The sequence below is a fragment of the Mytilus californianus genome, unplaced genomic scaffold (genome assembly GCF_021869535.1).
Source record: "Mytilus californianus isolate M0D057914Y unplaced genomic scaffold, xbMytCali1.0.p SCAF_7, whole genome shotgun sequence".
NCBI classification, from domain to species: Eukaryota; Metazoa; Mollusca; class Bivalvia; order Mytilida; family Mytilidae; genus Mytilus; species Mytilus californianus.
This window is the reverse complement of record NW_026262723.1, coordinates 85,560,627-85,586,411: the sequence shown is the minus strand read 5'-3', so window position 1 is coordinate 85,586,411 and position 25,785 is coordinate 85,560,627. Positions and strand designations below refer to the sequence as shown.

Genomic DNA, 25,785 nt, shown 5'->3' with positions numbered 1-25,785 from the left:
TTTATTCATGAAACAGGTCATACTTAGGGACGTATCTAACACATCTAAGTAACACAAAGTAAATTTACCATACACTCAGATATAAAACTACCAATAGCCAATTAAGAATACAGGTAAATGGAATTTTTTTTTTTTTTTAATTTCTTTCAATTTCATGGATATTTCCAATGAAGTTGGGAATATTTATTGCCTTAAATTTTCTTTTTTGGTCTGTATTTCATTAGTTTTATTGATTTCTACGTAGTTCTTCTCAACAAAATGCAAAACAAATAAACATAGCATCCCTCCAAAAAATTATGAAAATAGAGAAGAAAAAAAATATACAACATAATTTTTCGTATAAATCTGAATTGAGTGCATGTAAATCTTGTGGTAACCAATATGATACATCTCATAAAATATAAGCACTACAGGAAAAAATGATATACATAAAAAGAATCCCTCTATAAATATCACAAGGGAAATTTAATGGAGATAAGTACAGTAGAACCTGTCTTTGAGAGAATACAACCTCGGCCATCAAAAAGTAATCTAGAAGACCATTAAGTCTCTCAAAATATTTTTCCCGACAGGACAGGTTTTACCATCAATTACATTCATTCTTAGAAATATCTATTCATACATATCGAGTTATATTGACTAGTAGCCTATATAGCAGTATGATCTATTTGAAACATATACAGTTATTGTCACATAGCATAAAACATAACACAAGAAAATGAATAACAAAATTTATCAAAATGTACTTATATAAAATTAAAATAACATGAATCCAAATATCTTGGAAAAATAATAAATCCTGAATATAAAAAAAATAAATATCTGTCATAATAGCAATGGCAATGATGGTTATCTAGCATGATCTTTAACAAGATATTAAACAAACAAAAAACATTGATGTTCAACTAATGCATTCTCATTATATAAATTGTTGACTTTAAAAGGTATTAGTTTTTCTCAAATTCAACAATAGTTGAGAACATGGCACAATCCCGAAATTTTTCTCTCTGAAAAAAGTGAAATCACAAAAGAAAAATAACATTTTATAAATGAATAGATCATTCTAATGATAATGTAATAAAAAGCATTGTATGTTAAACATACTAATAAAATGATCCTAATATCTAGATTATGAGTATTGCTTGATGATTTGAAGAAACACTTTTTAGTCTAGAGACATTCATATCCATGTCCTATTGCTCACTCTTGTCCAATTGGTATGGATATTTCAAAATCACATGAAGAATTACTTATCCATCTCAAATTATTAGATCAAAATGTTTTATTTCTATTGAATAGTGAAACATTAATACATCACCATTTGATACTTATGAAAACCAATTTTGATAACATAAACAATAATATTGACTATAATAGGATTTTACTACAATCAATGATAAAATAGTAGAACTTTTTATACAAAACAACAATGACATTAAACAACATGCTGAGATCACTTATTGTATCATAAGTATGTAATGTTGCATAAATGTGGAATACAGCAATTAAAACTCATTTTACATTAAAACAACAACATCAAAAAAACAAACGTAAAAAGGTTTGAGCAGCTTCACAGAAAAACTATGGGTGGTTTTAAATTTTTCCATGAAGTTTTACCTGAATGCATTGTTTCCAAAGGAATTTCAAACACAGAATACATCCATACAGAGTATAGAATATTCAGAGTAGAGAATGGAAGTCTGATTTGCCAATCAGCATCAGAATATGGCAACATGCCTCTGTAATACATCTACCAATGAGGTATGCACAACAATTTACAAGATGGACTTTTGGTTTTTATTCTATATTTACGTTTTGTTATGGTATGGAATCAGTTTAACTGTCATGACATCTCTTTTGCATTTTTACAAATATTTCCATAATACTGTATTTTTTTTTAGAAAAAAATTCTTGTAGATACATTGTGTACTGTTTTCTTCCTAGAATAGTTAATAATTTCTAATACAGTCAGCCAAAGTGTTTTTTTTCATTTTTCATATTGGGTTTCTATTTTTAAAAACTTAGAAAGCCTTAATTGTTATAAAATGTATAAAAAAACAATGTATATAACATCATATTAACTGCAGCTGTAAAGACAGTCAAGTTTTTACATAATCTTTTAATCACAATATAAAGATAAACTTTTTTAGCACTATTTTGTGTAAACGAGTAAATTGCATAATATTTTAAAAAGTTACAACATAATCCACTACATAATAACACTGAACACTGGAATTAAAAATAACAACAAAGAAAAGATATGGTTTTACTTATTACAATCATTCATTCATTGCCAAATTATTGAAGCATTATGAAATGCACCAAGCAAAGGTATTAAATACAAAAATATCACTGTTTACAAATATTCAACGCATTTTCCTCCAAATAGAATTGGAGTGATCCAAAATTAATGAAACAGGAAAGTTCGTTTCATATGTTAGGGTTTTTATTGTTCAGATTCCTCCTCTTCCTCAACCTCACCATAGCATTCCTCTGCTAAAGCAAAGTATTTATTGGCCAGTCTTCCTTTCATTGAAGCCATGGCGGCTTCAGCTGCTTCATTATATAAATCACCTGTGAAAAAGAAAGATGCATGTATTTCTAAACAATGTAACATCAACATCATTGTTTATTAGCTAAGCATAGACTTCATGTTTGATTAAAATATAGTTTTAATCTATTTTCTGTATTCAAATTCAATAAAACATATCCTTCCTATCAGACTCATAGTTATAACAGGTAGATAAAGAATTTTACAATATTGAGCAACCTTAGAATCTGCTCTCTGCACTAATGAACAAAAAAAGAAAACAAAACATACTGGTAGACTGCTCAAGAAAAAAGTCTTCTGTTCAAAAAGTGTCTGTTGTTTGCATAAAGCTTCTTTTATTTTCACCAAATGCCTATTTTCAAATTTGATTATTTGTTGTAAAACTTTTCAAAATATACTGAAAAAGTCTACAAGAGTACCAAAATAATTTGTTCTGTCCAAAATATTACAAACAACATTCTGAGAGTATAAATTTGCATGGCAATACATAGTCAACTACCAGTTAAGAATTCATTGTACTGGAAGAAAATGCTTACTTGATCTATAACTTGACATGGTGTAAACTATATAACAAATATCAAGTCAATATCTTCAAGCATGATGGAAAAAAGTGTGGAAAACTGATTATTGAGTGAATTTTCTAAGTCCAAGGACCATAACTCTGCACAAATTCATCAAACCAGAACAAAATTCGAACTTGATCTGTAACTTGTTATGATAAAATTTGTAAGGGGTTCCTCGGAACCCTGTGTCTCACCTACGGTTGCTGCTGTCAGTGTAAAAGTGTAATGTTGACTTAAAAAGTGAGTCCATTTATCAGTAAAATACAGAATGTTAAAAAGATTCAAACTTTCTCTTTAGATGCTATTTCTTGGTCTTGCAGATTAGCTTCTGTCCAAGTTTCATAACAATCCATGAAGGTTAACAAACTTATCATGTCAAAAAAATGTAATCCCAGACTGTCAGTAAATGTTAACTGTAAAAAAGTCCATCTATCAGAAAAATACTGAAAATGAAAATATATTTTCAAAAGTGTGCTTCAGACATTTTCTCTTAATTATAAAAAAGTTTCATAAAATTCTATGTAAGTTGGACAAAGTAATTGATGTGTAACAAACTTTAACCCCAGGCTGAATATATTTGTTAAATGTAAAAAAATACGAAGTCAATTTATCAGTAAAATACGGAAAAATGAAAAGAAACTTTGCTCTGGATACTGTATTTGGTCATAAACAAGCTTCTGTCCCAATTTCATCAAATTCCATGAAGGTTTGACAAGGTTATTGATGACTGAAAAACTTTAACCTCAGACTGAATCTGAATGTTAAGTGTGAAAAAAATTAAGTCCATTTATCAGTAAAATGTGGAAAAATGAAAATAAATATTTTCAAAATTTTGCTCTGACTACTGTTTTTTGGTCATAAACAAGCTTCTGTCCAAATTTCATGTAATTCCATGTAGGTTTGACAAAGTTATTGATGTCCAAAAAAACTTTAACCACAGACTGAACTTAAATGTTGATGCCCCCGACGATGGAATCTAGGATCGCTATGTTGGCTCGACAAAAACTATATACCAATTATCAAATCAATATCATCATGCATGACAGAAAAAAGTGTGGAAAACTGATTATTGAGTGAATTTTCTAAGTCCAAGGACCATAACTCTGCACAAAATCATCAGAACAAAATTCGAACTTGATCTGTAACTTGTCATGATAAAACTATATACCAAATATTAAATCAATATCTTCAAGCATGAAGACAAAAAGTGTGGAAAACTGACGGATGGACAGACAGACGGAAGGAGTGCAATCCTAAAGTCCCCTTCGACTTTGTCGGTAGGGACAAATAAAGATAATTTTAGAAGAAGCTGTAATTCTGCAACAGATTTGTAATTTGGGTCAACTCACGGACTAAATGACCTTACTGTTATAAACATCTCTGTGACTTACCAGCAGAACTAGCGTCTTTCTGTAGACCATGGCCTCCATATCTGTACAGCTCTGCCTGTTTGGCTTGGATCTGATACAGAGGATCATTGATGGTACTATCATACTCTCCACCTTCATCATGGTTATCAGTTTTCACTGCCAAGTTATAATAATGGATGGCATCTTCCCAAGATATGCTCCTACAATTAAATGAAATAATAATTATACCCAACTATATAACCTTACAAATTGTTCAAATCAAAAAGCTGGTAAGCACATAAGGGGTAAAGATTGCCATCATTATCCATTGGGAACTTAAACAATTAAACAGTGCAATAATTTAACTGAGTTATCTCCCTTTGTCCATATTGTAGAGAGACCAAACAGATGCATTCATGCACCATGCACTACTTCTTTCTGCAACTGTGTTATTTCAAATAAAATGGTTTTCTTGGTATGGTAATACACTTAAACTCCATTGAGTGAATATCTGGGTATAGATAAATGATAAATTGTTTGACATGGTCATTGATAGGATCAAAGAATGTTCTCCTCCCTGCACTCGGAAAAGCAACCTCTCATTGCATATATATAACTACAGATTTCAAAGACCCTCTATCTTAAGAGTTTTACATTAGTCCCTAGAGATTCTAATCTTATTTAAAAAACTTTCCTTTGAGTCCTAACCAGGTAAATTTTTGTAAGGAACTCATACTCGTGACTCGTGAGTATTGAGGAACAGTACCATATCATTAATTACTTGAGCTTTACTTCGATTAAATACAATTGCTATTTCAACAATAACCCTTAACCACAGGCACTTGTCTCTGATAAAAATTACTAATACACCTCAATAACTACAACTCGCATTTTTGAGAAATAACATTCAGTCACAAATTTTTGTTATATTTCGATTCCTCGGTTGTCTATCCCACTGAAACTTGTTATGTCCTAAAATACATAAAATTATCTACAAAATGGTGTATAACAGCTATTTCTGTTGTAGGAATATTTGTAGCAGGCCTTCCAAGTAGATCGACTGTAAACAATTTTGTCGTCTCACAGCAAAATTGCAATGTTGAAATCGCAGTGAATATTCAAATTATCAGTTTTGATAATACAGTCAGATAATATTTATAAAATCATTCCACAGGTAAGTTCATTGTACTATAGGTCGCATGTGAACTCTGAAATGTCAACATCAGAACCTCACGACCTTCCAAAACAAATATCTGACAAAGTATCCTTATCATCATCAAAATCTGGTATTTGAATTTTGAAATAACATCGCATATTGCGTCAAGTTCTACTCTATCCAGAAGCTGAAACTCAATTTTTGAGTCAAAAACCCCAAATGATTTGAAATTCTATGAAAATGAGATAACCTGTTTTAAATATAGGAAGTGGTTTAAAAAAAAACAAGTATTCTAGTTCCTGCACATTAAGGGTTAAAGTCCTCTTATTCAATTTTTGTAGTATACTGGTATATTACCTGTTGCTATTTAGTCCTTCTCCAGTTTCAAAGGCTTTAGCCATGTATAACATAGCCCCTCTATCTCCTGCTTCAGCTGCCTGTATCATATACTGTATACCTTGTTCTTTGTTCTCCTCCGTTTGCTTAATAAAGAAATAAAAATATAAATTGAATTTGACCATTCCTTTCAAAAAATAAATTATTTTTACTTGATTTCATGTTGGTTTATTCTTCTTTTTTTCAAGGAAGTTGTCAGTCTTTTACTGAGACAGAGTAGCAATTTTAAGCCTTTCGTTAAAAGGGTAAAATGAAAGTCAGAAAGTTTTTAAATATAATTATACACATGTATTGAATTGATTAATAACGACTTTTTTTTTTTTTTTTGCTGTGCATGTACTGATTTTGTGTCATGGATGGATATCCTTTATTTTCTATCATAAAGGAATTTCAGTTTGAATGTTTTTAAAGGCAAGACATGAAGATAAACTGTTTTTGTCTTTCTTTTTTTTTTATAAATATTTCTTGTTTTCTGATAAATATATAAATGAAATAAGTGTATATGTAGGCAAATAATTAACATAATATGTAGTAAATAAACCTATCTACATTACCTCAACAGTACAATTGGCAAGTACATCTCTTTCCAAGTTCAGATACAGTTTAGCCATTGTAACAATAGCCTCTAGTTCCCCAAGTTCAGCAGCATGTTCTTCATGAAAGATGGCTGACTCCCAGTCTATATTTTCTCCAGTTAAGTCTTCACCCATAACAAATCTTCCTACTTCATGGTACTTAGCCATCTCATGATGAACCTAGAAATCAAACAGAAGACAAGTTAATTATAATTTACAAAGTGAAAAAAAATAGCTATGTTTTTAAAAAATCTTGTTTATGGAAGGAATTATAGATGAACAATGTCCAGTGGCAAATCAATTGCTGTATAAATTCAGAAATTTTTGCAATATTTCAATTACTGCAAAAATTGCACCGGGTTAGATTTTGAAAAAATAAAAACTCACATTTTAACTTTTAATAACACTATTTCTATACAGCATTTCCTGAAATGGCAATAAAAATATCTAACATTTTTTGCCAGTTGTACATCAATCATAATACAAAAATGCATGCAAAAATTACTGAATTCAAAGTAACTTAATCTTAGTTTCAATGTTTATAAACTTCTAAAATCTCCATTGCCATCATGATATGTAACTTCTTTTTTAGTTACTTCTACCTCATGAGATTTTTACAATATTTTGTAAAGCATGTACCTTTCCAAGGATAGAATCTCCTATTCTGAGATTGTTTAATTTTCTAAGATCTTTCTCTAAAGCTACACATGATGGTCTTGCTCTCTGTGCTGCCATTCTTTGGAACATAATTCTTTCTTCCTGGAATTATAAATACAAAATTGTCCATAAATCTATTTGCTACAAAAAGAAAAATTAATTAAAAGAAATTTAAAAGCAGAATCTAAATAAAATATAGATTTCAAAGTGAGCCAAATCATGCTGCTATGAATAAAATAAAAACCAATAAATAAGATAAGAGAGTTATATTAATACTGTAACAGCACAAACATAATACTTATAAAATGTGAACAAGCAGGACAACTAATCCTCCTTCAGTATAGTAGCATTTTCAAAAAGCAACAGTATCTTGAATATCAAAAAATATTGACTTAATTTTGGCTGTAATGGTATAAATTATAGTAGTTTTTAAAGCTTAGTTTGTAAATCATTTATAAACCATCTATATATACAATGCAGTATTGTTGATTTTAGCTTCAAAAAAGGTATAGCAAAGTAGTTCAATATCAACTTTTCCATACATGTAATAAATTCACATCATTCAAACAGTTACCAAATTACACAACTGAAGTTCTGTATGGGCATAGACCTTTCAAATTCTTAAATACCTTTTCCTGTAAAGCTAATCACAACCTAAAAACAGGTGGACATTTAATGTGTAAAATTTTTGGACATTAAAAGTGTAAAAGTTTTGCATATTACTATTAAAAACATTTTTAAAGAGACAACTCATACAAAAAAAGAATAAAAACTATTATTTCACAAGTTACTGGACATGATAATTATATTCTACAACAAAGGTCTTTGCCCAATTACTACAACCAACAATTCAGTCATGTACCTCACCATCCAACAAACCGACCTAAAGAATGTATTAAATAAGTCATAATAATTTTTTTCAGACTAAGGATATAATAATCCTTACACATATTGAGAAAGTATTAAATATTAAATTTTAGCACTAGGCTTGGCTGTTGAATGGCACAGGAACACATAAAGGTTCAACCAACATTTACAGGGTAACACAAAACCATACAAATCCAATACACTATATCTAGCCATCTATGTCACAGGAAACTTTATACAATTATTAAAAAAAAAATCAGGATAAAAAATATTATGATTAATATACATGTAATACAATTCAGATGTCAAGGAAGTGATAGATTAAGTTTCACTTTTCTGTTTGACATATGAGTTGGGTTTATTTATAATGTATACATGTACTAAAGGAAAGGAACAATGCATCTCCGTACTCCTTCCAACATTTCACAAAAAAAGTTCCATTGATGAATATGATCTTTATAGCTAACCATTCAGTGCAAAAGTATAATTCTTAAATGCTACCAAGACATCACAAACATGTAATTTTTTTTTGTAAAGATTTGCCGATTATATACATCATTTTTAGACATAATCAAATATAATATAAGCCTTAGATTGTAATATTTTTATCACATATTCATCTAGAAAAAGAAATTAGGTAGTAAAACATTTTTTTGGATAAAACAGTTGATCATAGCTAAATCTAAATGAATAGGTGCTAAAACAAGGTCATTTTGAGGACCAAAAGCAAATTAGTACAAAACATTAATGAGAGAAATTGAAAATCTTGTCATGTGTAAAGATAAAGTTACCAAAACTAAAACATAAAAATATAAATGTATGGAAATATGTGTTCTTCCTATAGCTAATAATAGATTGTGATTTTTAAAATTAGGATTCATACATAGTGGTTTATAAAACTTAAACAAACATTTGATGTGAATTAAGCAAGCAGTCAGGAAATTCAGAGAAATTTATTTAGTAAAGTTATTGTTTGAAAAGGAAAAAGACTACAACTGATCTTTGATACAATATTGGGCTTATCTACCAAAAACAAATACCCAATGATGATATTTGAACATTTCACCATGCCAAATCTGAAATACAAAATTGAAGCCATTACCAATATTAACTGCAACCTTGTTACCAGTTGAATTTAAAACTTTAATTCATGCATCAAATTTTGTATATTTCAAAATACTATTTCAAAAATTCAAAGAAAATTTAACAAATGTATTACATTGTCAAAGCTCAGTTGTACACATAAGTTGATACAGATGCAAATAGTTATAGTGATTCTTTCTCCATTACCTTTTGTTTGTGTAATTCCTGTGGCTTAGATACTGAATTCTCCTTTAAAACATCCAGATATATATTGGTAAGACCCAGATATATGTTTTTAGCAACCTTGAAGTCAAAACAAATGTTCTAAGTACATGTGCACTAGTGAGTAAGAGATATATAAAGATTGTAGCTAGGAGTTGCTCCATTATCGAAAGTAAGAGAGTTAAAGCACATCAAAATCTGACAAATTATTTTCCATCATTTTATTAATTCTCCTAGATACAATCTTTGTGGTGCTGTTTGTTTTGACAATTATAATCTATCTCTCCATCATTTTATTAATTCTCCTTGATACAATCTTTGTAGTGCTGTTTGTTTTGACATTATAATCTAGCTCTAACTTGTAGCAGTACACAAACCAAAGTTTATTTGTTATCAAGAACTAAGAATAAATTTTTTAGGGAATTAGAATATACAAACATAAAAACTTTATGCGACAACAATAAGGTCAAAAGCTAACATAAAAGGAAATGACTGTAATTTAATAAAAAAAAATGCCAAAAAAAGAAAAAGAATAATAGAGCTGAATTAAAAAAACTCAATGGCTTACATCAGCTGTCATGGATGACTGACTATCTGATTCACTCATACATCTGAATCTAACATTGCCAGGATTGGACAAGTTGACTGGACTATCTATTGACATTGGGTCATCATCAAATCCTGGACTAGGGCTATCAACGGCAGAATCACTGATGTGAGACGATGATGATCGCTGTCTTAGGAACTCAGTGATGTCTACACTCATGTCCCCTGGTGACCTTGACAATGAGTGACAATGTTCCTCTGTTCCTCTTACTCTTGTCATCATGAATGATTTCCTCTACAAAATTATATAAAGCATATTAATCATAAATTCATATACAATAAACAACAGACTTTCTTTAGTTTGTGAATGAATCGCCCGAGTTTACACATCGATAAATTCCTTCAAAATTACCTTATTTACTATAATAAAGTTAAGTTATATTAGTATAATCAGTGTCTTAAATTTTGTAATTAAGAAACAATTCAAGGCTGCCCTTATCTTATAGTTTTTTTATGCATGAACAAAATTTTCTTACACTAACAAAAACAAAAAAAAGCATCATTTTCTATATTCAGTGGAAAGTGAAATTGGGGTCAAAACTCTAATTTGGCATTAAAATTAGAAAGATCATATCATAGGGAACATGTGTACTAAGTTTCAAGTTGATTAGACTTCAACTTCATAAAAAAATACCTTGACCAATAACTTTAAACTGAAGCGGGACAGACGGACTCACAGACCGAAAAACATAATGCCCCTAGGTGGGGCATAAAAATGCACTTTTTTTGTTCTATAAGATTTTCTATTAATATCTTAGAGAGATAAAGGCTTCAGAGCAAATGCAATGTGATTTCCATTATAATTAATATTTCCAAGGGGCATAACTTGTTAAAAATATTTGGTCAGAACTTATTTTCGAAAGTGTCAAAGACATTGCTGATATAAACCTATGATATAAGTTTCATAAAATTCCTGCAAGAATTATCCACGTGAGAGGGCTAACAATGCAATTTTCCGTGTAATCAATATTTCCAAGTGGCATAACTCTTTTAAAAATAATTGATCGGCACTGATTTTCTAACTCGACAAAGACATTGATGATATAAACCTATAATAAAATTTCATAAAAATGTGGCAAAAATTGTATATATTTGAGCGCTCATAAGGCAATTTTCCATATAATTAATATTTCGAAGGGGCATAACTCTTTTACAAATTTTTGATCAGCACTGATTTTCGAATTCGTCCAAGACATTGCTGATATAAACCTATGATACAAGTTTCATAAAAATCTGGCAAGAATTGTACACGTGAGAGCGCTAACAAGACAGGACGGACATCTGGTATTTCTATGTCCCCCGCAACACGTTGCGCGGGGGACAATAATAAAAGTAAGGGTAAAAAAATAACACAAATAAGAGGTTTTGTCAAGTGACGACTAGAAGCACTTTTCTGTGTCATAGCAGTCATTTACTGTTTTGATCACTGTATTTTTTTGAATTGATGCTTTAGCCATTGTCAGTAATCTTTTCTGAGTATTTTACCAATTAGGAACTATAAACAATTTTCTTATGTAAGAGGGAGGTTTGGTGCATCTTAAAACCTGATTTAACCCATCATTTTTACTTTAAAATACCTGTAACCAGTCAGGAATGTGATGATAGCCCCTCTGACAGTTATGAATTCATAGATGAAAGTGCTCTTTGAATTGCCTTTCATCTTTATGGGCTTTCTGCTATTGTCATGTTCTGTTTTGCTGTCACACTTAATGTAACCCATTGTTATTAACAGGTTATGGCGTTAAAAAAATCATACAAAGATGATTTAACTACCGGTACTATTACAAGACTGAGACGTCATGTAGATAAAACATAAAGGAGATATCTGATCAAAACAACGTGAAAATCAACTTTTGTAAAACTCTGTATAAACTTCAAAATGCAAACAAAAACTTGACAGCTCAATGTTATTGCCCAAAACCCTGGAAATACCATTGAAATGGAGAAAGAAAATGAAATCTTTATCCAATCACCCCTTTGGAGATCTCAGCATGTGTAATAAATCCTTGTGTCGTTTTGTAACAAATCCACAGGAGATCTACAAATCTCTTGCTAACGGAAACCCATCCAAGATCAAAGGTTGAAGGAAACATTGACAGAAGTCTTTGATTTGTATATAAAACATACAGAAAAGCACACAAGCTAATGAAAGTTTTAAAAAAACTGTTGGCTTAAAAGCACCAAAATCCCATCATTATAGCAGATCAGCAAGCTTGGGATTGCTGGAAGTGTGTAGTAAAAGAATATTGGTTACTCATATGCATCATTGGAAATAATAAATTGTTGACACAGAGATATATCTCGCCTGTCGGCATAAATTTCAGAAAAAGAAAATCTGATGGACAGCAACATGGTTTATTAATTCAGTCTCTGGACCATTATCTAGTGGGCATGGCCTCAAAACAGTCGTCAAACTGATATGAACTGATAGTAATTCAACCTCATACAAAATATAATTGATCTATCACAAGTAGAACCTATCAAACTAACTTAAGCCAAAAACTTAACATTAAAAATTGCTAATTAATTCAAAGTCACTGGACCATGATTTGGGGGACAGGGCCTCGAAATAATCGTCAAACTGATATGTACCGATGATAATGCAATTTCATATTAAATATCAATGATCTATCACAAGTAGTTCCTATCAAACTAACTTAAGCAGAAAACTTAACATTGAAATTTGCTAATTAATTCAAAGTTGCTGGACCATGACCTAGGGAGCAGGGCCTTGAAATAATCGTCAAACTGATATGTAAAAATAGTAATGCAACTTCATACAAAATATCATTGATCTATCGCAAGTAGAACCTATCAAACTAACTTAAGCAGAAAACTTAACATTGAGAATTGCTAATTAATTCAAAGTCACTGTACCATGACCAAGGAGACAGGAACTCGAAATTATTGTCAAACTTATATGTACCGATGATAATGCAACTTCATAATAAATATCAATAATCTATCACAAGTAGTTCCTATCAAACTAACTTAAGCAGAAAACTTAAAATTGAAATTTGCTAATTAATTCAAAGTTACTGGACCATGACCTAGGGGGCAGGGCCTTGAAATAATCGTCAAACTGATATGTTAAAATAGTAATGCAACTTCATACAAAATATCATTGATCTATAGCAAGTAGAACCTATCAAACTAACTTACGCAGAAAACTTAACATTGAAAATTACTAATTAATTCAGTCACTAGACCATGACCTAGGGGACAGGGCCTCGAAATAATTGTCAAACTAATATGTACCGATGGTAATGCAACTTCATATCAAATATCAATTAAAGAACCTTAGTTAGCACGCTCACATACCCCACGTCCCCACATTGTCATTGGAGAAATTAAATAAGTGTAACAAAAAAAAAATTGTATAAGAAAAAATATTGAATAATAATTTCCTGTCAATATGCACATCTACATAGTATGTCCTTCTTATCTACAAAATTTCATGAAATTCTGTTGTGTGGTTTCAGAAGAGTGGAGATGACAAACTGTTGCAGAAGTACATTGAAGCAAATACGTTCAAAGGGGCGTAACTCCTAGAAAAAAAAATGAATCATAATTTCCTGTCGATATGCACATCTACGTAGTATGTTCTTATTATCTACAAAGTTTCATGAAATTCTGTTGTGTGGTTTCAGAGGAGTTGAGATGACAAACTGTTGAAGTAGTACCTTAAAGCAAATAAGTTCAAAGGGGTGTGACTCCTAGAAAAAAAATTGAATCGTAATTTCCTGTCGACATGCACATCTACATAGTATATCCTTATTATCTTAAAAGGTTTCATGAAATTCTGTTGTGTAGTTTCAGAGGAGTTGCGATGACAAACTGTTGCAGTAGTACATTAAAGTAAATAAGTTCAAAGGGGCGTAACTCCTAGAAAAAAAATTGAATCGTAATTTCCTGTCTATATGCACATCTACATAGTATGTCCTTATTATCTAAAAAGGTTTCATGAAATTCTGTTGTGTGCTTCAGAGGAGTTGCGATGACAAACTGTTGCAGTAGCACATTGAAGCAAATAAGTTCAAAGGGGCGTAACTCTTAGAAAAAAAATTGAATCATAATTTCCTGTCGATATGCACAACTACATAATATGCCCTTTTTATCTAAAAAGGTTTCGTGAAATTCTGTTGTGTGGTTTGAGAGGAGTTGCGATGACAAGAAACAGGACTGATGGACGGACGGACTGACGGACAGACGGACGGACGGACGGGTCAAAAACATTATACCCTCCGCAACTTCGTTAATGTCACCAGAAAAGCAATCCCTATGTTTCGCTTTCTGCAACAAAATGTCGCAGGCGAGAAAAAAATGGCTTATTTCATATAACAAAGAATGGGAAGAAAAAATAGGAATATTGTTCTTTTCAAATAAGTTAAACGTAAACAAGATCACAATCAACAATAGAGGAGATACAGAGATAACACAAGCAGAAAGAAACTAAAACAAATATGAACACAATGGATCCCAACAACACCTGGGGTTCTCCAAGTGAGTAAGCCATGTTTGCCACTATTTAGCTATGCGCAATGCTGCTCATAAACTTACCCGACTTATATACTTGAAAAGCATAAAAAAACAATGTATATAATAGATTTTCAAGAGTAGAAAAAACATTTACTGTTGTGGAGAAATACAGTTTTGAGAACTGTGACATCATGAGCCAAACATTGAAATGTTAAAATGACAACTTTGAAGAAAAACATTGCAGATGATATTGCCAAAAAGAAAATAAAGAAAGTAAGTTTTATTGCGATCATCTTGTAAGGACTTAATTACAAAGGGATTAGATTTGTGACTTTTCTAATGTCATACAGATTATTGATAATTTAAAAAAGTTGAAACAAACAAAAGAAACAAGTTTAGGCCATCATTAAAATATGTTTGCTTCTTAAACCATACTGTTGTTTATCTTAATGGGTCAGTTGGTAGGCATATTGGTGGAAAATTATGTTTCTAAGTTAAACTTCTTTACTCTTACTTGCATACTCATTTACTGGTATATAAGTGCATTGCCCAAATAACTTCATATTGTACCATTTTCATTTATATTTCAGGTCTATAAACGAATGGGATTGTCTCCAGGAGCACATACCATGCACCTTGCAAAACTAAAAGACTTACAAACTAGAGAGAGAAGAGCAATTGCCACTACAAGAAAAGCAAAGAAAAAGAGACTTGCACTCAAAATTTAAATGTATGTAAAATGTTCAGTAGTGCACAACATCAAACTAGATTATAATAATTTTCACTTTGTTTGCTTGTCTTTTGAAAGTTTCATTAAAAAATGTAAGGGGTATAAATTTGTATAATTAAAGGTTGCAACTCCCCCATAACACAGATGGCTGCAGTTGGAGGAAATATTTAGTGGCAATGTAATGTCAGATCAAAAATACCTGATTCTCCCTCAGTATCAGAGGTGACAGTTCTAAATGGTCTAATGTTTCACAATGGGAAGTCCAGGACTATAAATCAGAAATTATTGCAATACCTGTAGACATGACAGAAATTATTGCAATACCTATAGACATAATCAGTCTGGGACTATGTAATAGTACTGTTATTAACCTGTTTCCTAAGGAAATTTTGATGATTCTGTAATTCTTTAGGTGACAAATCAAACTCAGTAAGGCTCAAGCTGTGACAGATCTCATTACAGACATGTGAATGGAAAAAGAGAGCAATGCCTTTAGCTCCCAAGTTACCATCACCATACTCAGTACCCTCAAAAGTGTGAATCTGGGGATCAGTATATAGGTCACCGACTCCCTGGATATCTACAACAATCAGCTGGTGGTCAGATCTCTCAAACGTAAAATGACTCAAGGCCTGCAACAGATTGTCATATCACGTTATCAAATGCTGTTTTGAATCATACTAATCAATAATGTTGGGTTTGTTTTTATTTTAATATTTAATATATATTTAGATGCAAAATAAAGCTAATTACACCTATGATAAATCAATGTAATACATATGTACTGATTTTGCAACATATGCTCTGTGTATGAGTTATGAAAATACATAGATATTACATGTACTTTAAAAATTGTCAAAAAATTGATGATTTTGTCTTCTTTTCAGCTATGTTTTGAATGTCTTCAATTGTATTGACCTGTTTTGCCCTCATATTGACCTAATATGGACATAATTATTCTTATACTCAGGAATTTCTTTATCCATGAGAAGTTGCTGAGAAAATCATTAACAAGGTAATAATTTATACACGGTAATACTTTATAATCACCTGAGGAGTATATCTTAATGAATCTTCTACAAATCCTGAGTTGGAATTATACTTGACATAGTTCCCTTCAATATAATGTTCTAGGTGGTATAGTGGTGATCCTTTCCTATTCTTGAACTCCAAGATGTACATCTGCATCATATCAACCTGAAATGGTTACAAGGTTGTTTTATTTCATATTTTTTAAAACTTCAAACTGTTCCAAGTATTAAAGTTGAAATCCTTTCCATTTTTCAAATCTAAAGATTCTTCAGAAAAGTAGATCCACAAATGAAATAGAAAGATTTCTTTATATTTTTTATATCAAAAACATGATTTTTAAAGAAGTTTTATACTATAGATTGCAGCTCAGTTCAGTCAATCTTTCTTACCTTTATCATGTTTGTTATATCAAAAATTGGATAAAAATGATTTCTGAGCAAAACAAAATAAAATGCTTCGCTGAGCGCAGCCCGATATGACCGCAGAGGTCGAACCCTGAACAGTTGGTACAAATTTGGACACAATATTCAAGCTTGATACTGTCTAAATTTGGATTGTGATCAAATTTTTGGCATAATATAGATTTCTGACACAAAATAAATGTGGTCAAAGATCTTACAAATCTATTGCGCAATACTGTGCAATTGAAGATTTCTTCTTGAAAGTTTTCAAAAATTCAAAATTTGAAAAATTTTGAAAAAAAATATGAATCCTCTAAAAAAATTGGGAAAAAAAATCCCCCCCCCCCCCCAACTTTTTGAAACCCCCCTTGGAGCAATAACCCCAAAACTCGATCCCAGCCTTTCCTTTGTAGTATGAAACCTTGTAGTACAATTTCAGAGAGATCCATACACTTAAACACAAGTTATTGTCTGGAAACTAGAAAAATGCTTGTTTTTGGCCCTTTTTTGGCCCCTAATTCCTACATATTTGGGCAATTAACCCCAAACTCAATCCTAGCCTTCCCTTTGTGATATGGAACCTTGTGGTACAATGTCAGAGAGATCCATACACTTACACACAAGTTATTGTCTGGAAACTAGAAAAATGCTTGTTTTTGGCCCCTTTTTGGCCCGTAATTCCTAAACTGTTGGCCCCATAACCCCTAAAATAAATCCCAACCTTCTACTTGTGGTATTAAACATTGTTGTACAATTTCAGAGCAATCGAAATACTTATACACAAGTTATTATGCTGAAACTAGAAAAATGCTTGTTTTGGGCCCCTTTTGGGCCCCTAATTCCTAAACGGTTGGGATCATCATCCCAAAAATCGATCCCAACCTTACTTTTGTGGTATTGAACCTGCTTAAAAAATATCATAGAGATCCATTCACTTAAACTAAAGTTATTGTCCGGAAACCAATGTGTCTTCTGACGACGACGACGACGACATCATACCATAAACGATCCCAAAAATTTTTTTGCGGTCGTATAAAAATTACTTGATGTACAATGCTGACTTCCACAAAGTATTTCAGGTCAGGACTAACATGCTTGCTTACTTGGAAAGGTAAGTAACATAAGCTGGTCTCCAAAATTCTAATTTGCTTAAAAAAAGGGGGGGGGGGGGGATTAACAAAAAATTGAATGTGGATGGAATCACTTGATTAGACTTTGTTTTATTTCTCTAACCTTTTTAGGTGGATTATGTCTATTATATTCCTCTGCCCAAACTTTAGCATCCATCTGTAACTTTACATCTTGGAAATACACATCCCTGTCAACCTCCTCTATGTAACGTTTGGATACATAGTTCAAGGCATGGTTCCAGTCTTGTGAATGGGCAGAAGAAAACTTTGACAACTTCTTCCTACACATAGAGAAGATTTCTTTATGTCAGTTTAAAAGATCAGCAAATCAGAGTGTGATCAAATATTAAATGCTCAGAATAATTTTATCGACATATATTATAACATAAAAGAAGGTCATACAAGTAATTTTATTTGATGTCAAGAGCCAGACATCCTTTTTTCATTATTTAAGTATTAGTCTGACATTTAGGACTCTTTGAAACCTTTTTTTAAGGCTTCACATTCTTGACTTTTAGAAAAACCAATTGCATGATATGTTATAACTTTTTGATCGTAATTTGTCAAGCTGGGTTTTCAAGCTATCCCAAACCTTATTTTGAATCAGCTTTACACAATACTGTTGTATGCATGTATGCAACCTATGTTTCACAGTTTGTTTATATTGTATTGTATGGTATAGTCATTGTTTTTATTGATTAAAAGCTCTACAGAGCTTATTTTACTGGTGTCCAGTTGTAAAGACTTTACATAAACTTTCTATCTATGTCTATGTATGTTTGGTGAATTATAAACTGGTTATTATTAATTTGTCAAGAGAAACAATTTCATTTTCTTCAGAAAATAGAAAAGTCTGGACCTATTTTCCCACACCTGCTACTACTGATATTAACAAGTAATGAGTCACATAAGAAAATAATTCAGTCAATTGAAATACCAATACTTTTAATCTTTCTGTCTCTAAACAAAGTAATAGAAATGACTAAGTAACAAGATGTTACCATTATGTACTGCGTAGTATGGATAATACATCACATGATGTAACAACCCAAGAATAACAAACATGCATCAGAACTTTCTATTACCTTAACGCAATTAATATACATGATTGAGATGACGAAAACATGCATATCAGCACAATTGCTTGTGTACTAAGATTCAATTTGATGTGACCACAACATTTTGATAAACTACCTTAAACATAAAATTTAACCTGATACGGGAAGGAAGAATGGATAGACTAAAGGATGCATCAATCTGAAAACATAATGCCATCCCTACTATCATTACTAAGGGGCATAAAAAGTATTTCTAATTTTCCAGAATGAGATGCTTCCCAAGTCTTGAAGTTTGCATTGTTGATAACATATGTGTCTTTTAAAATTATTGCATGAGCACTTATGGTCCAGATACCATTAAAAACTAATTTTAATTTATATAAATGGCAAGGACCTACTGTCAACCAACCCTCAGGCCCTTTTCTCAGTTTTAACTTTAAATATTCAGTTTCTGCCTGCCACTAACATTTTCTAACTTAAAAATAAACTTGACACAGAAATTTCTAACAAACAGTTTTGAACTCTATTATGGAAAGCTCCTTACAGGGTTTATATTAGATCATAAGCAATAACATTAAAACATAATCTTCTTAAATTTAGTTAAATTAAAACGTTCATTGATTCATAGCTTGGCAAAAAAATGAGAAAATCAATTTGTAAGATACTTATTAAAGCATTTTACTTCATTGAGGTTCAATTTTGAAAGGTTTCATATTTAATATGAATTTTGTAGGTTATTGATTGTTTAATTTTGACAGATTTTTATATCAAACATGCAATTGGTAAGCAAGTAAGATTGCAAATAAAACCTTTGTACCTTCTATTGCCATTTATGCTCTCAATGCTCTTAAACTTTATACTTTATTTGGCCTTTTAACTTTTTTTTATCAAAGCATCACTTATGAGTCATTTGTAGGCAAAACATGCTTTGGTGGGGTTTTTTATTGCATCAAACATAAAATAATTTGCCTGCATAGTCAGTAGAGATAGCAGAAAAACAACCTATTAGACATTTACACTGGCCTTGGACCTTTGTCAAATCAATACAGCATCTAGCCAATAAGTTATGGAAAGAAAAAAATGGATGAAATTTAAATTTTAAACAAAACTAATGAATATTTAACCATCATAAAAGCAGACAAATTTTTTATCAATAATATTGAGTCAACATAATGACATTTAAAATGAAAACTATTATGCAGTTTTCAATGTGACATTCAAAAGGGTAAAGGATTTTTATGCTGAAGTAATTTTTATATTACACGTTCTAATAATCTCATTCACGACATCAAAATAACATAAGTAGGTGAACTTTCTTGATGAATAATGCAAAATGCAATTATATTTCACTTTTCGTTAGTTATGTCTATTGGAGATGAGCCTTCTATGTAAGATTATGTAAGTTTCTGTAGGTAAACAAATACATTATTGAAGATGTGCCTGCTACCGAAAATTATGTAAGTTTCTGTAGGTAAACAAATACATAAGCTTAGACTTTATAGGTGTCTGACCTCAATGAACATGCTGATCAACATGTTTACAACTACAGGTATATTGACCGGTTTATATATATCAATAAATATATTAACCTGACCTATATCAGTATGTATAAATATATGACCTATGTTCCTAATTAGAGTAAGGCTATACATATTATCTGTAAATTTCTTCTCCATAAAAAAAATTGTTAAAACTTTGGGGGTCCTTCATTTTGGGCATAGGACATTTGAACGAAAATAAAAAATGCACATAGGGTCATTTGAGCGCTGACATCATAGGACATGAGCGAAATGTCCTGTGATACTTTTATGCGAGTTAAAAAAATTATATCTGGCGAATAGAGGAGGTACTCCTTCGACCTTCCTAATTTTTTTTTGTTCAAATGTCCTATGCTTATTATTTATTTTCGCTCAAATGCCTGCCATTTCTCTCAAATGTCCATTTTACAGACTAAAACATCATATGGTCAATATCTAGTCTTTCTCCTTTATTAACCTTAAAATTTTTTTATTAAGTAACTACTGGTAATAACTGCTGAATGGACCAATTCACTGGTTCAGAATATAAGGGATGGTGCTGTGTGCACCAAGATGAAAATAATGTTATGCCATTCGATGGATATCTATTGTTGGGAAATTAATAACCATTCACGACATTTGAAAATGTTTTCCAGAATGATTTAGATTGCAAAAAAGTGTAAATTTAAAAGTGATGTTGTATCATAGTCTCATCATTGTCACAGTCTTGATTTTAACAAGTCAAGGACAGTAAGAATACTAAGACTGTTGTCCATTGTTTCTATTTTTAATTTCATTGAATCATTGATTTACAGCCTTTTATTATAAATGGCCACCTGATCAATATTCAAGACCATATAGTGGACTTTAATAATCATTATATCATACCCCTTATTTTTGTAGCCATCTTTCTGATTTTCCCTAATGCTAGTTTCATCAACCTAATACAACTAAAGGATAATGATGGGAGCCATCACAGGCCCGTGCTCAAGTAAACCATTAAAATGTTATGCAAATTAGAACTCTTCAAAGAAGTTATCAGGGTTATTAAATTTAAACATAGCTTATACCCACAGAGGCAGGAATTTCTAATTCATCCACAAACTACAAGGGGCTTTTATATACAGCTGAAACAATTTCTGTACATATATGCACAGGGTGGACTAACTTGATTTAAGTTTTTGACCATGACTTTCACTTAACATTTTACACATTTTTCCTTTTCTAGTAGTGGTAAATAATCATGCCAAGTTTCCTAACCAAACTTCAAGGGGTTTAAAGGTTAAAGAGTGGAAAAAAATATATACATACATGTATGCACAGGGGTGACTAAGTTTAATATAAATAAGAAGATGTGGTATGAGCGCCAATGAGACAACTCTCCATCCAAGTCACAATGTATAAAAAGTTAACAATTATAGGTCAAAGTACAGCCTTCAACACAGAGCCGTTGCTCACACCGAACAGCAAGCTATAAAGGGACCCAAAATGACAAGTGTAAAACAATTCAAACAGGAAAACCAACGGTATAAAAAATGAGAAACGAGAAACACTTATGAACCAAGTAAGTTTTTTACAATGACTTTCACTGTACAGTTTCTTCCTTATACCAGACACACTTTCTTAGTGGTAAATAATAATGTCAAGTTAAATTACCCAACTCCAAGGTGTTTGAAAGTCAGTGAGCAGGAACAATTTGAAGCGGAAGTATGCATGCTCAAGCTGATTACTATAAGCCTTCTACCCAATATTCAGCAGGGCCCTTATAATTTTATCCCTACCCAAGTACTTATCCTGAATCAAATTTTGGAATATATGTCTCTCTTAATTACCATCCTCTATTTCAACAATGATATCTTCAGGGACATCATATTTTCCATTACTTGCCAGAAGCATGTTCTTTGGGAAGTACATACCCTCTTCACAACAATAAAAAAATAATATGAACGCAAACATTTCGTGGTCATATAATAAAAAAAATATTGCAGATATAGACATCTATTTTTAAAAATATTTAAGAACTGTCAAAACTAATTGCTTTCAATAATTAAATGCAGTGTTACAGCAGATAAAATCAATTCCAAACTAGTTCAACATATCAATTAGAAAATGTATATCAAGCTGATGATCGATTATAACTAAAATAGACCTATAGTTTAGTTAATAATATCATTATCAGTTTGATTAAATAAATAAATCTCATTTGTAAGAGATGATATGACATTATCTCCTATTACATATGATAAATAAGACAATGTTGTGATGTCTTATATTGTTTATTTGTGGCCTTGAATTGTAACTGACTTTTTGTAATACCTAGAACAATACAGTACTGCCTAGCATATATCTATCAGTAAATCAATACAGGATAAAAATAGATTTCTATAGATGTTGACTACTAATTCAGGGCAATGGAAAAAACTTAGCAGTCATCAATATCATTTATGGAAAATAAAACGACATCTGGTGAAGTCTGAGTTTTAATGTTTCTATTTCACATTTTCTTTCTTTACTTTTCTATATCTCATAACTTGTATGAAATAACAGTGCAGTAATGCATGATATATATACATATAGATTTGTCCCATCCAACACCTAGTTAGGTTATTGTTTTTGGAGACTGGATATCACATCCCTAGGAAAATCCACTGTCACTTTTATTACATAATGATTTTTTAAAATAGATGTATAATATATTGCTTTAAGAAATGGTCTATTTCTAGAAACTGACCCCTTGTCTCTGCTGATGGTTGGGCATCAGTTATAAATCTGTAGTATGGTATAAATAGTGTGGCTCACATTAGCATTGATATTGCGACTATCAACTTCAATTTGTTGCATTATATTTATAGAAATAGCAATCTTGCCTGTTAGCTAATAGAATAATCTTAAAATAGACCCATTGGAGGCCACATACTGCAATACAGCTTTTTTGCACTAAGGCAATGCATAGTAAACATTAATCAATCAATCAATCAACCCAGGAGTCCAAATTTTGTCATGTATATCTTAAAAAATACATTTTAAAGTACTAGTAGTTAATGATAAAAGCAAGGTGTAGCAAGTAACACCAATCACCTTGGAATAATTCAAGATTTGCTATTAAAAATACCTTGATTTCCAATTACATAACCCAATAACATTGTTTACTTCTACCTTTACCAACATTTTATAAACTCAAATCAATAATAAATTGAAACTGATACAAGATCAATCATTCTAGATTCCCTAGAGCTAACAAGCAATGGAAAAAGTTGTTTATACCTGAATTATAAAGACTGATTGCTTGTCACTTCAATATAACTAATGTGACCTTATCATGCAATATAAGAATTGGCTTTACTGAATCTAAGTATATATGAATACAGGGAGATGTGGGATATACATCATTGAGAGAGCAATCTAACAACACAAAAAAAAAACTAAATAAAACATCACTCCTTCATACATGTAATACTGTAAAACAGAGTCGAAAGATACCAAAGGGACATCTAATTTTACAGTATTTACTTTGAAACTTCACTATTTTTAGAGGCAAATTTGTTCACAAGATTTTAGTTTTAAGTTTTTCTTGTCCTTGATTTTGATCTTCCTTAAAGATCAAATTAACTCGAGGGTATTTTTCAATTTTATCTTCATTGCAAAATTAGTGAAAAAAATAACAAATGACAAAAATTTCCCACTTACAGTAGATTAGAAATTTTAAAATGATGTCATTTTTTTACCATTACTTTTATATCAATTCTGTAGTGCAATATTTGTTAGATTGCATGTAATTGGACTGTACAATGATTTCAAATTAACAAACAACATGGGTTGCTTCTGTAACATTAAAATAATTTTTTCAATAACAAAGCAAGATCATTGCTCAAGGTGAATGTATATAATAAGGACGAAATTATTAAAATTGCTTATTTTCTGAGAACTTGCAGAGTTCTCGAAAAGGGGTGGTCCGAAGGTTTTGACCACCAAAGTTTGCTAAGGACTGACAAAATTTTGGTATTTTGCAATAGAACTATTAGTGAGGATCGCCCCGACCTAGCAGATTTCTTTCAAGGACCACCTGGTTAATTTTTTATTGAGAACTCTGGAGAAGAGTGGATTTCTTCTGAAAACAAAACACTGGGTTGCTGTCTCACTGACTGTTTTAACTACATGCATGTAATTCAACAAAGCCAACAAGTTTTATAAGTAAATTTATCATGATACTGAATAATGTCCTATAAGTATGTCATATAGACATTAAAGAATCATTCAAACTTTTCCAAATGAAATGGATATTATGTCAATACTTGTATGCCAAATTTCTTTAATATGTCTAAATGCTTTATTTCTAGTCCTCCTTAAAATGTTACAAAGATCTCAGGTCATCAAAATTGAACTTTATAAAGGAAATCTCAATCTATTTTTAAGTATAGTTCCTAATCAAAATAATGAAGACTACATGTACATCGTAGGTACACAAATTTACAAATATCTGCATTTTAACAGATAACAATATGTAGTTCAAACATTGCAGAAAGGTAAATAACCTGTGGACTTGTTTGTTCATTAAGCTTCAGCCAACCTGAACCCTTTAATAGTACTAAGTAACCACCAATAAAACAACATGTTTACTTATGAGTAAGTAAGTACATGAAGAAGAACAGGTACTCTACATGCTGATCTATGTGTTAATATGTTTGACCTGTTCATTTAACTATTTAATCTTGAATATATTACCATGCTTGTACATCTACATGTAGGAAAGGAAAATGATTTATGGATGTTTTTAGAGAGTTCACAAAAAGTTGTGCTTACGTCAGCTTGTCTACAAAAAAATTAAATTTTAGGTACTTTAAGGGTGAACAAATAAAAGTTGATCAAAACAACATTAATTTCATATGAACATCTCATATTTCAACCAGTTTTGTATAATAAAAACAAAACACACCTATCAACAAATCCACAAGCACAATTTTACTGAAAAATGAACCCGACCACAGAAACATATAAAAAGAAGTCTATGTCAGACAGACAATGTCCCACATGGGCCTAAAATTTATATAGTTGAAAAAAATTAAATGTGACTATTAATCGCCTGAAATGAATTGGATAAATTGGCCAATATGCTTATTGCAATCAATCCATATACCAAATATTGTTGACCACTCATGTATACCGGTAAATACAGGCCTCATCCTGAACAAGCTGAAACTGAACCTAACCTAAAACTTGAGCATGAAAATGATCAGATGTTAATATAACTGGCTTATAAAATTTTATCATAAACTAACTCCATATAAATTAATGTTCTCCTAGTTGGAAGTAGGGCTAATTGCAAGTTGTGAATGCTGCCATTGCCAGAAAATTAAAACCTTTCTGAACTACTGCAACTTTTAGAGCAGGTGAGACACAAACTGAAATATTGGGT

The 25,785-nt window shown here is 31.1% G+C and overlaps 1 protein-coding gene across 3 annotated transcripts in view; it reads right to left on the bottom strand.

The window, feature by feature from the left end:
- Positions 1 to 570: 570 nt before the first annotated feature.
- The window catches only part of LOC127707707 (eukaryotic elongation factor 2 kinase-like), a 28,204-nt gene continuing 2,989 nt past the window's right edge, over positions 571 to 25,785 (bottom strand). The window contains exons 4-13 of one of the 3 annotated variants that reach the window (XM_052212391.1): positions 17,901 to 18,078; positions 16,285 to 16,431; positions 15,606 to 15,866; positions 9,988 to 10,260; positions 9,405 to 9,500; positions 7,230 to 7,349; positions 6,570 to 6,770; positions 5,977 to 6,101; positions 4,506 to 4,684; positions 571 to 2,574 (exon numbers count right to left, since the gene is read on the bottom strand). In XM_052212391.1, coding sequence (XP_052068351.1) covers positions 2,447 to 2,574; positions 4,506 to 4,684; positions 5,977 to 6,101; positions 6,570 to 6,770; positions 7,230 to 7,349; positions 9,405 to 9,500; positions 9,988 to 10,260; positions 15,606 to 15,866; positions 16,285 to 16,431; positions 17,901 to 18,078 — 1,708 coding nt within the window. In that variant the 3' untranslated portion in view covers positions 571 to 2,446. The remainder of the gene's footprint in view (positions 2,575 to 4,505; positions 4,685 to 5,976; positions 6,102 to 6,569; positions 6,771 to 7,229; positions 7,350 to 9,404; positions 9,501 to 9,987; positions 10,261 to 15,605; positions 15,867 to 16,284; positions 16,432 to 17,900; positions 18,079 to 25,785) is intronic. The other 2 variants (XM_052212392.1, XM_052212394.1) reach the window with 2 other exon arrangements.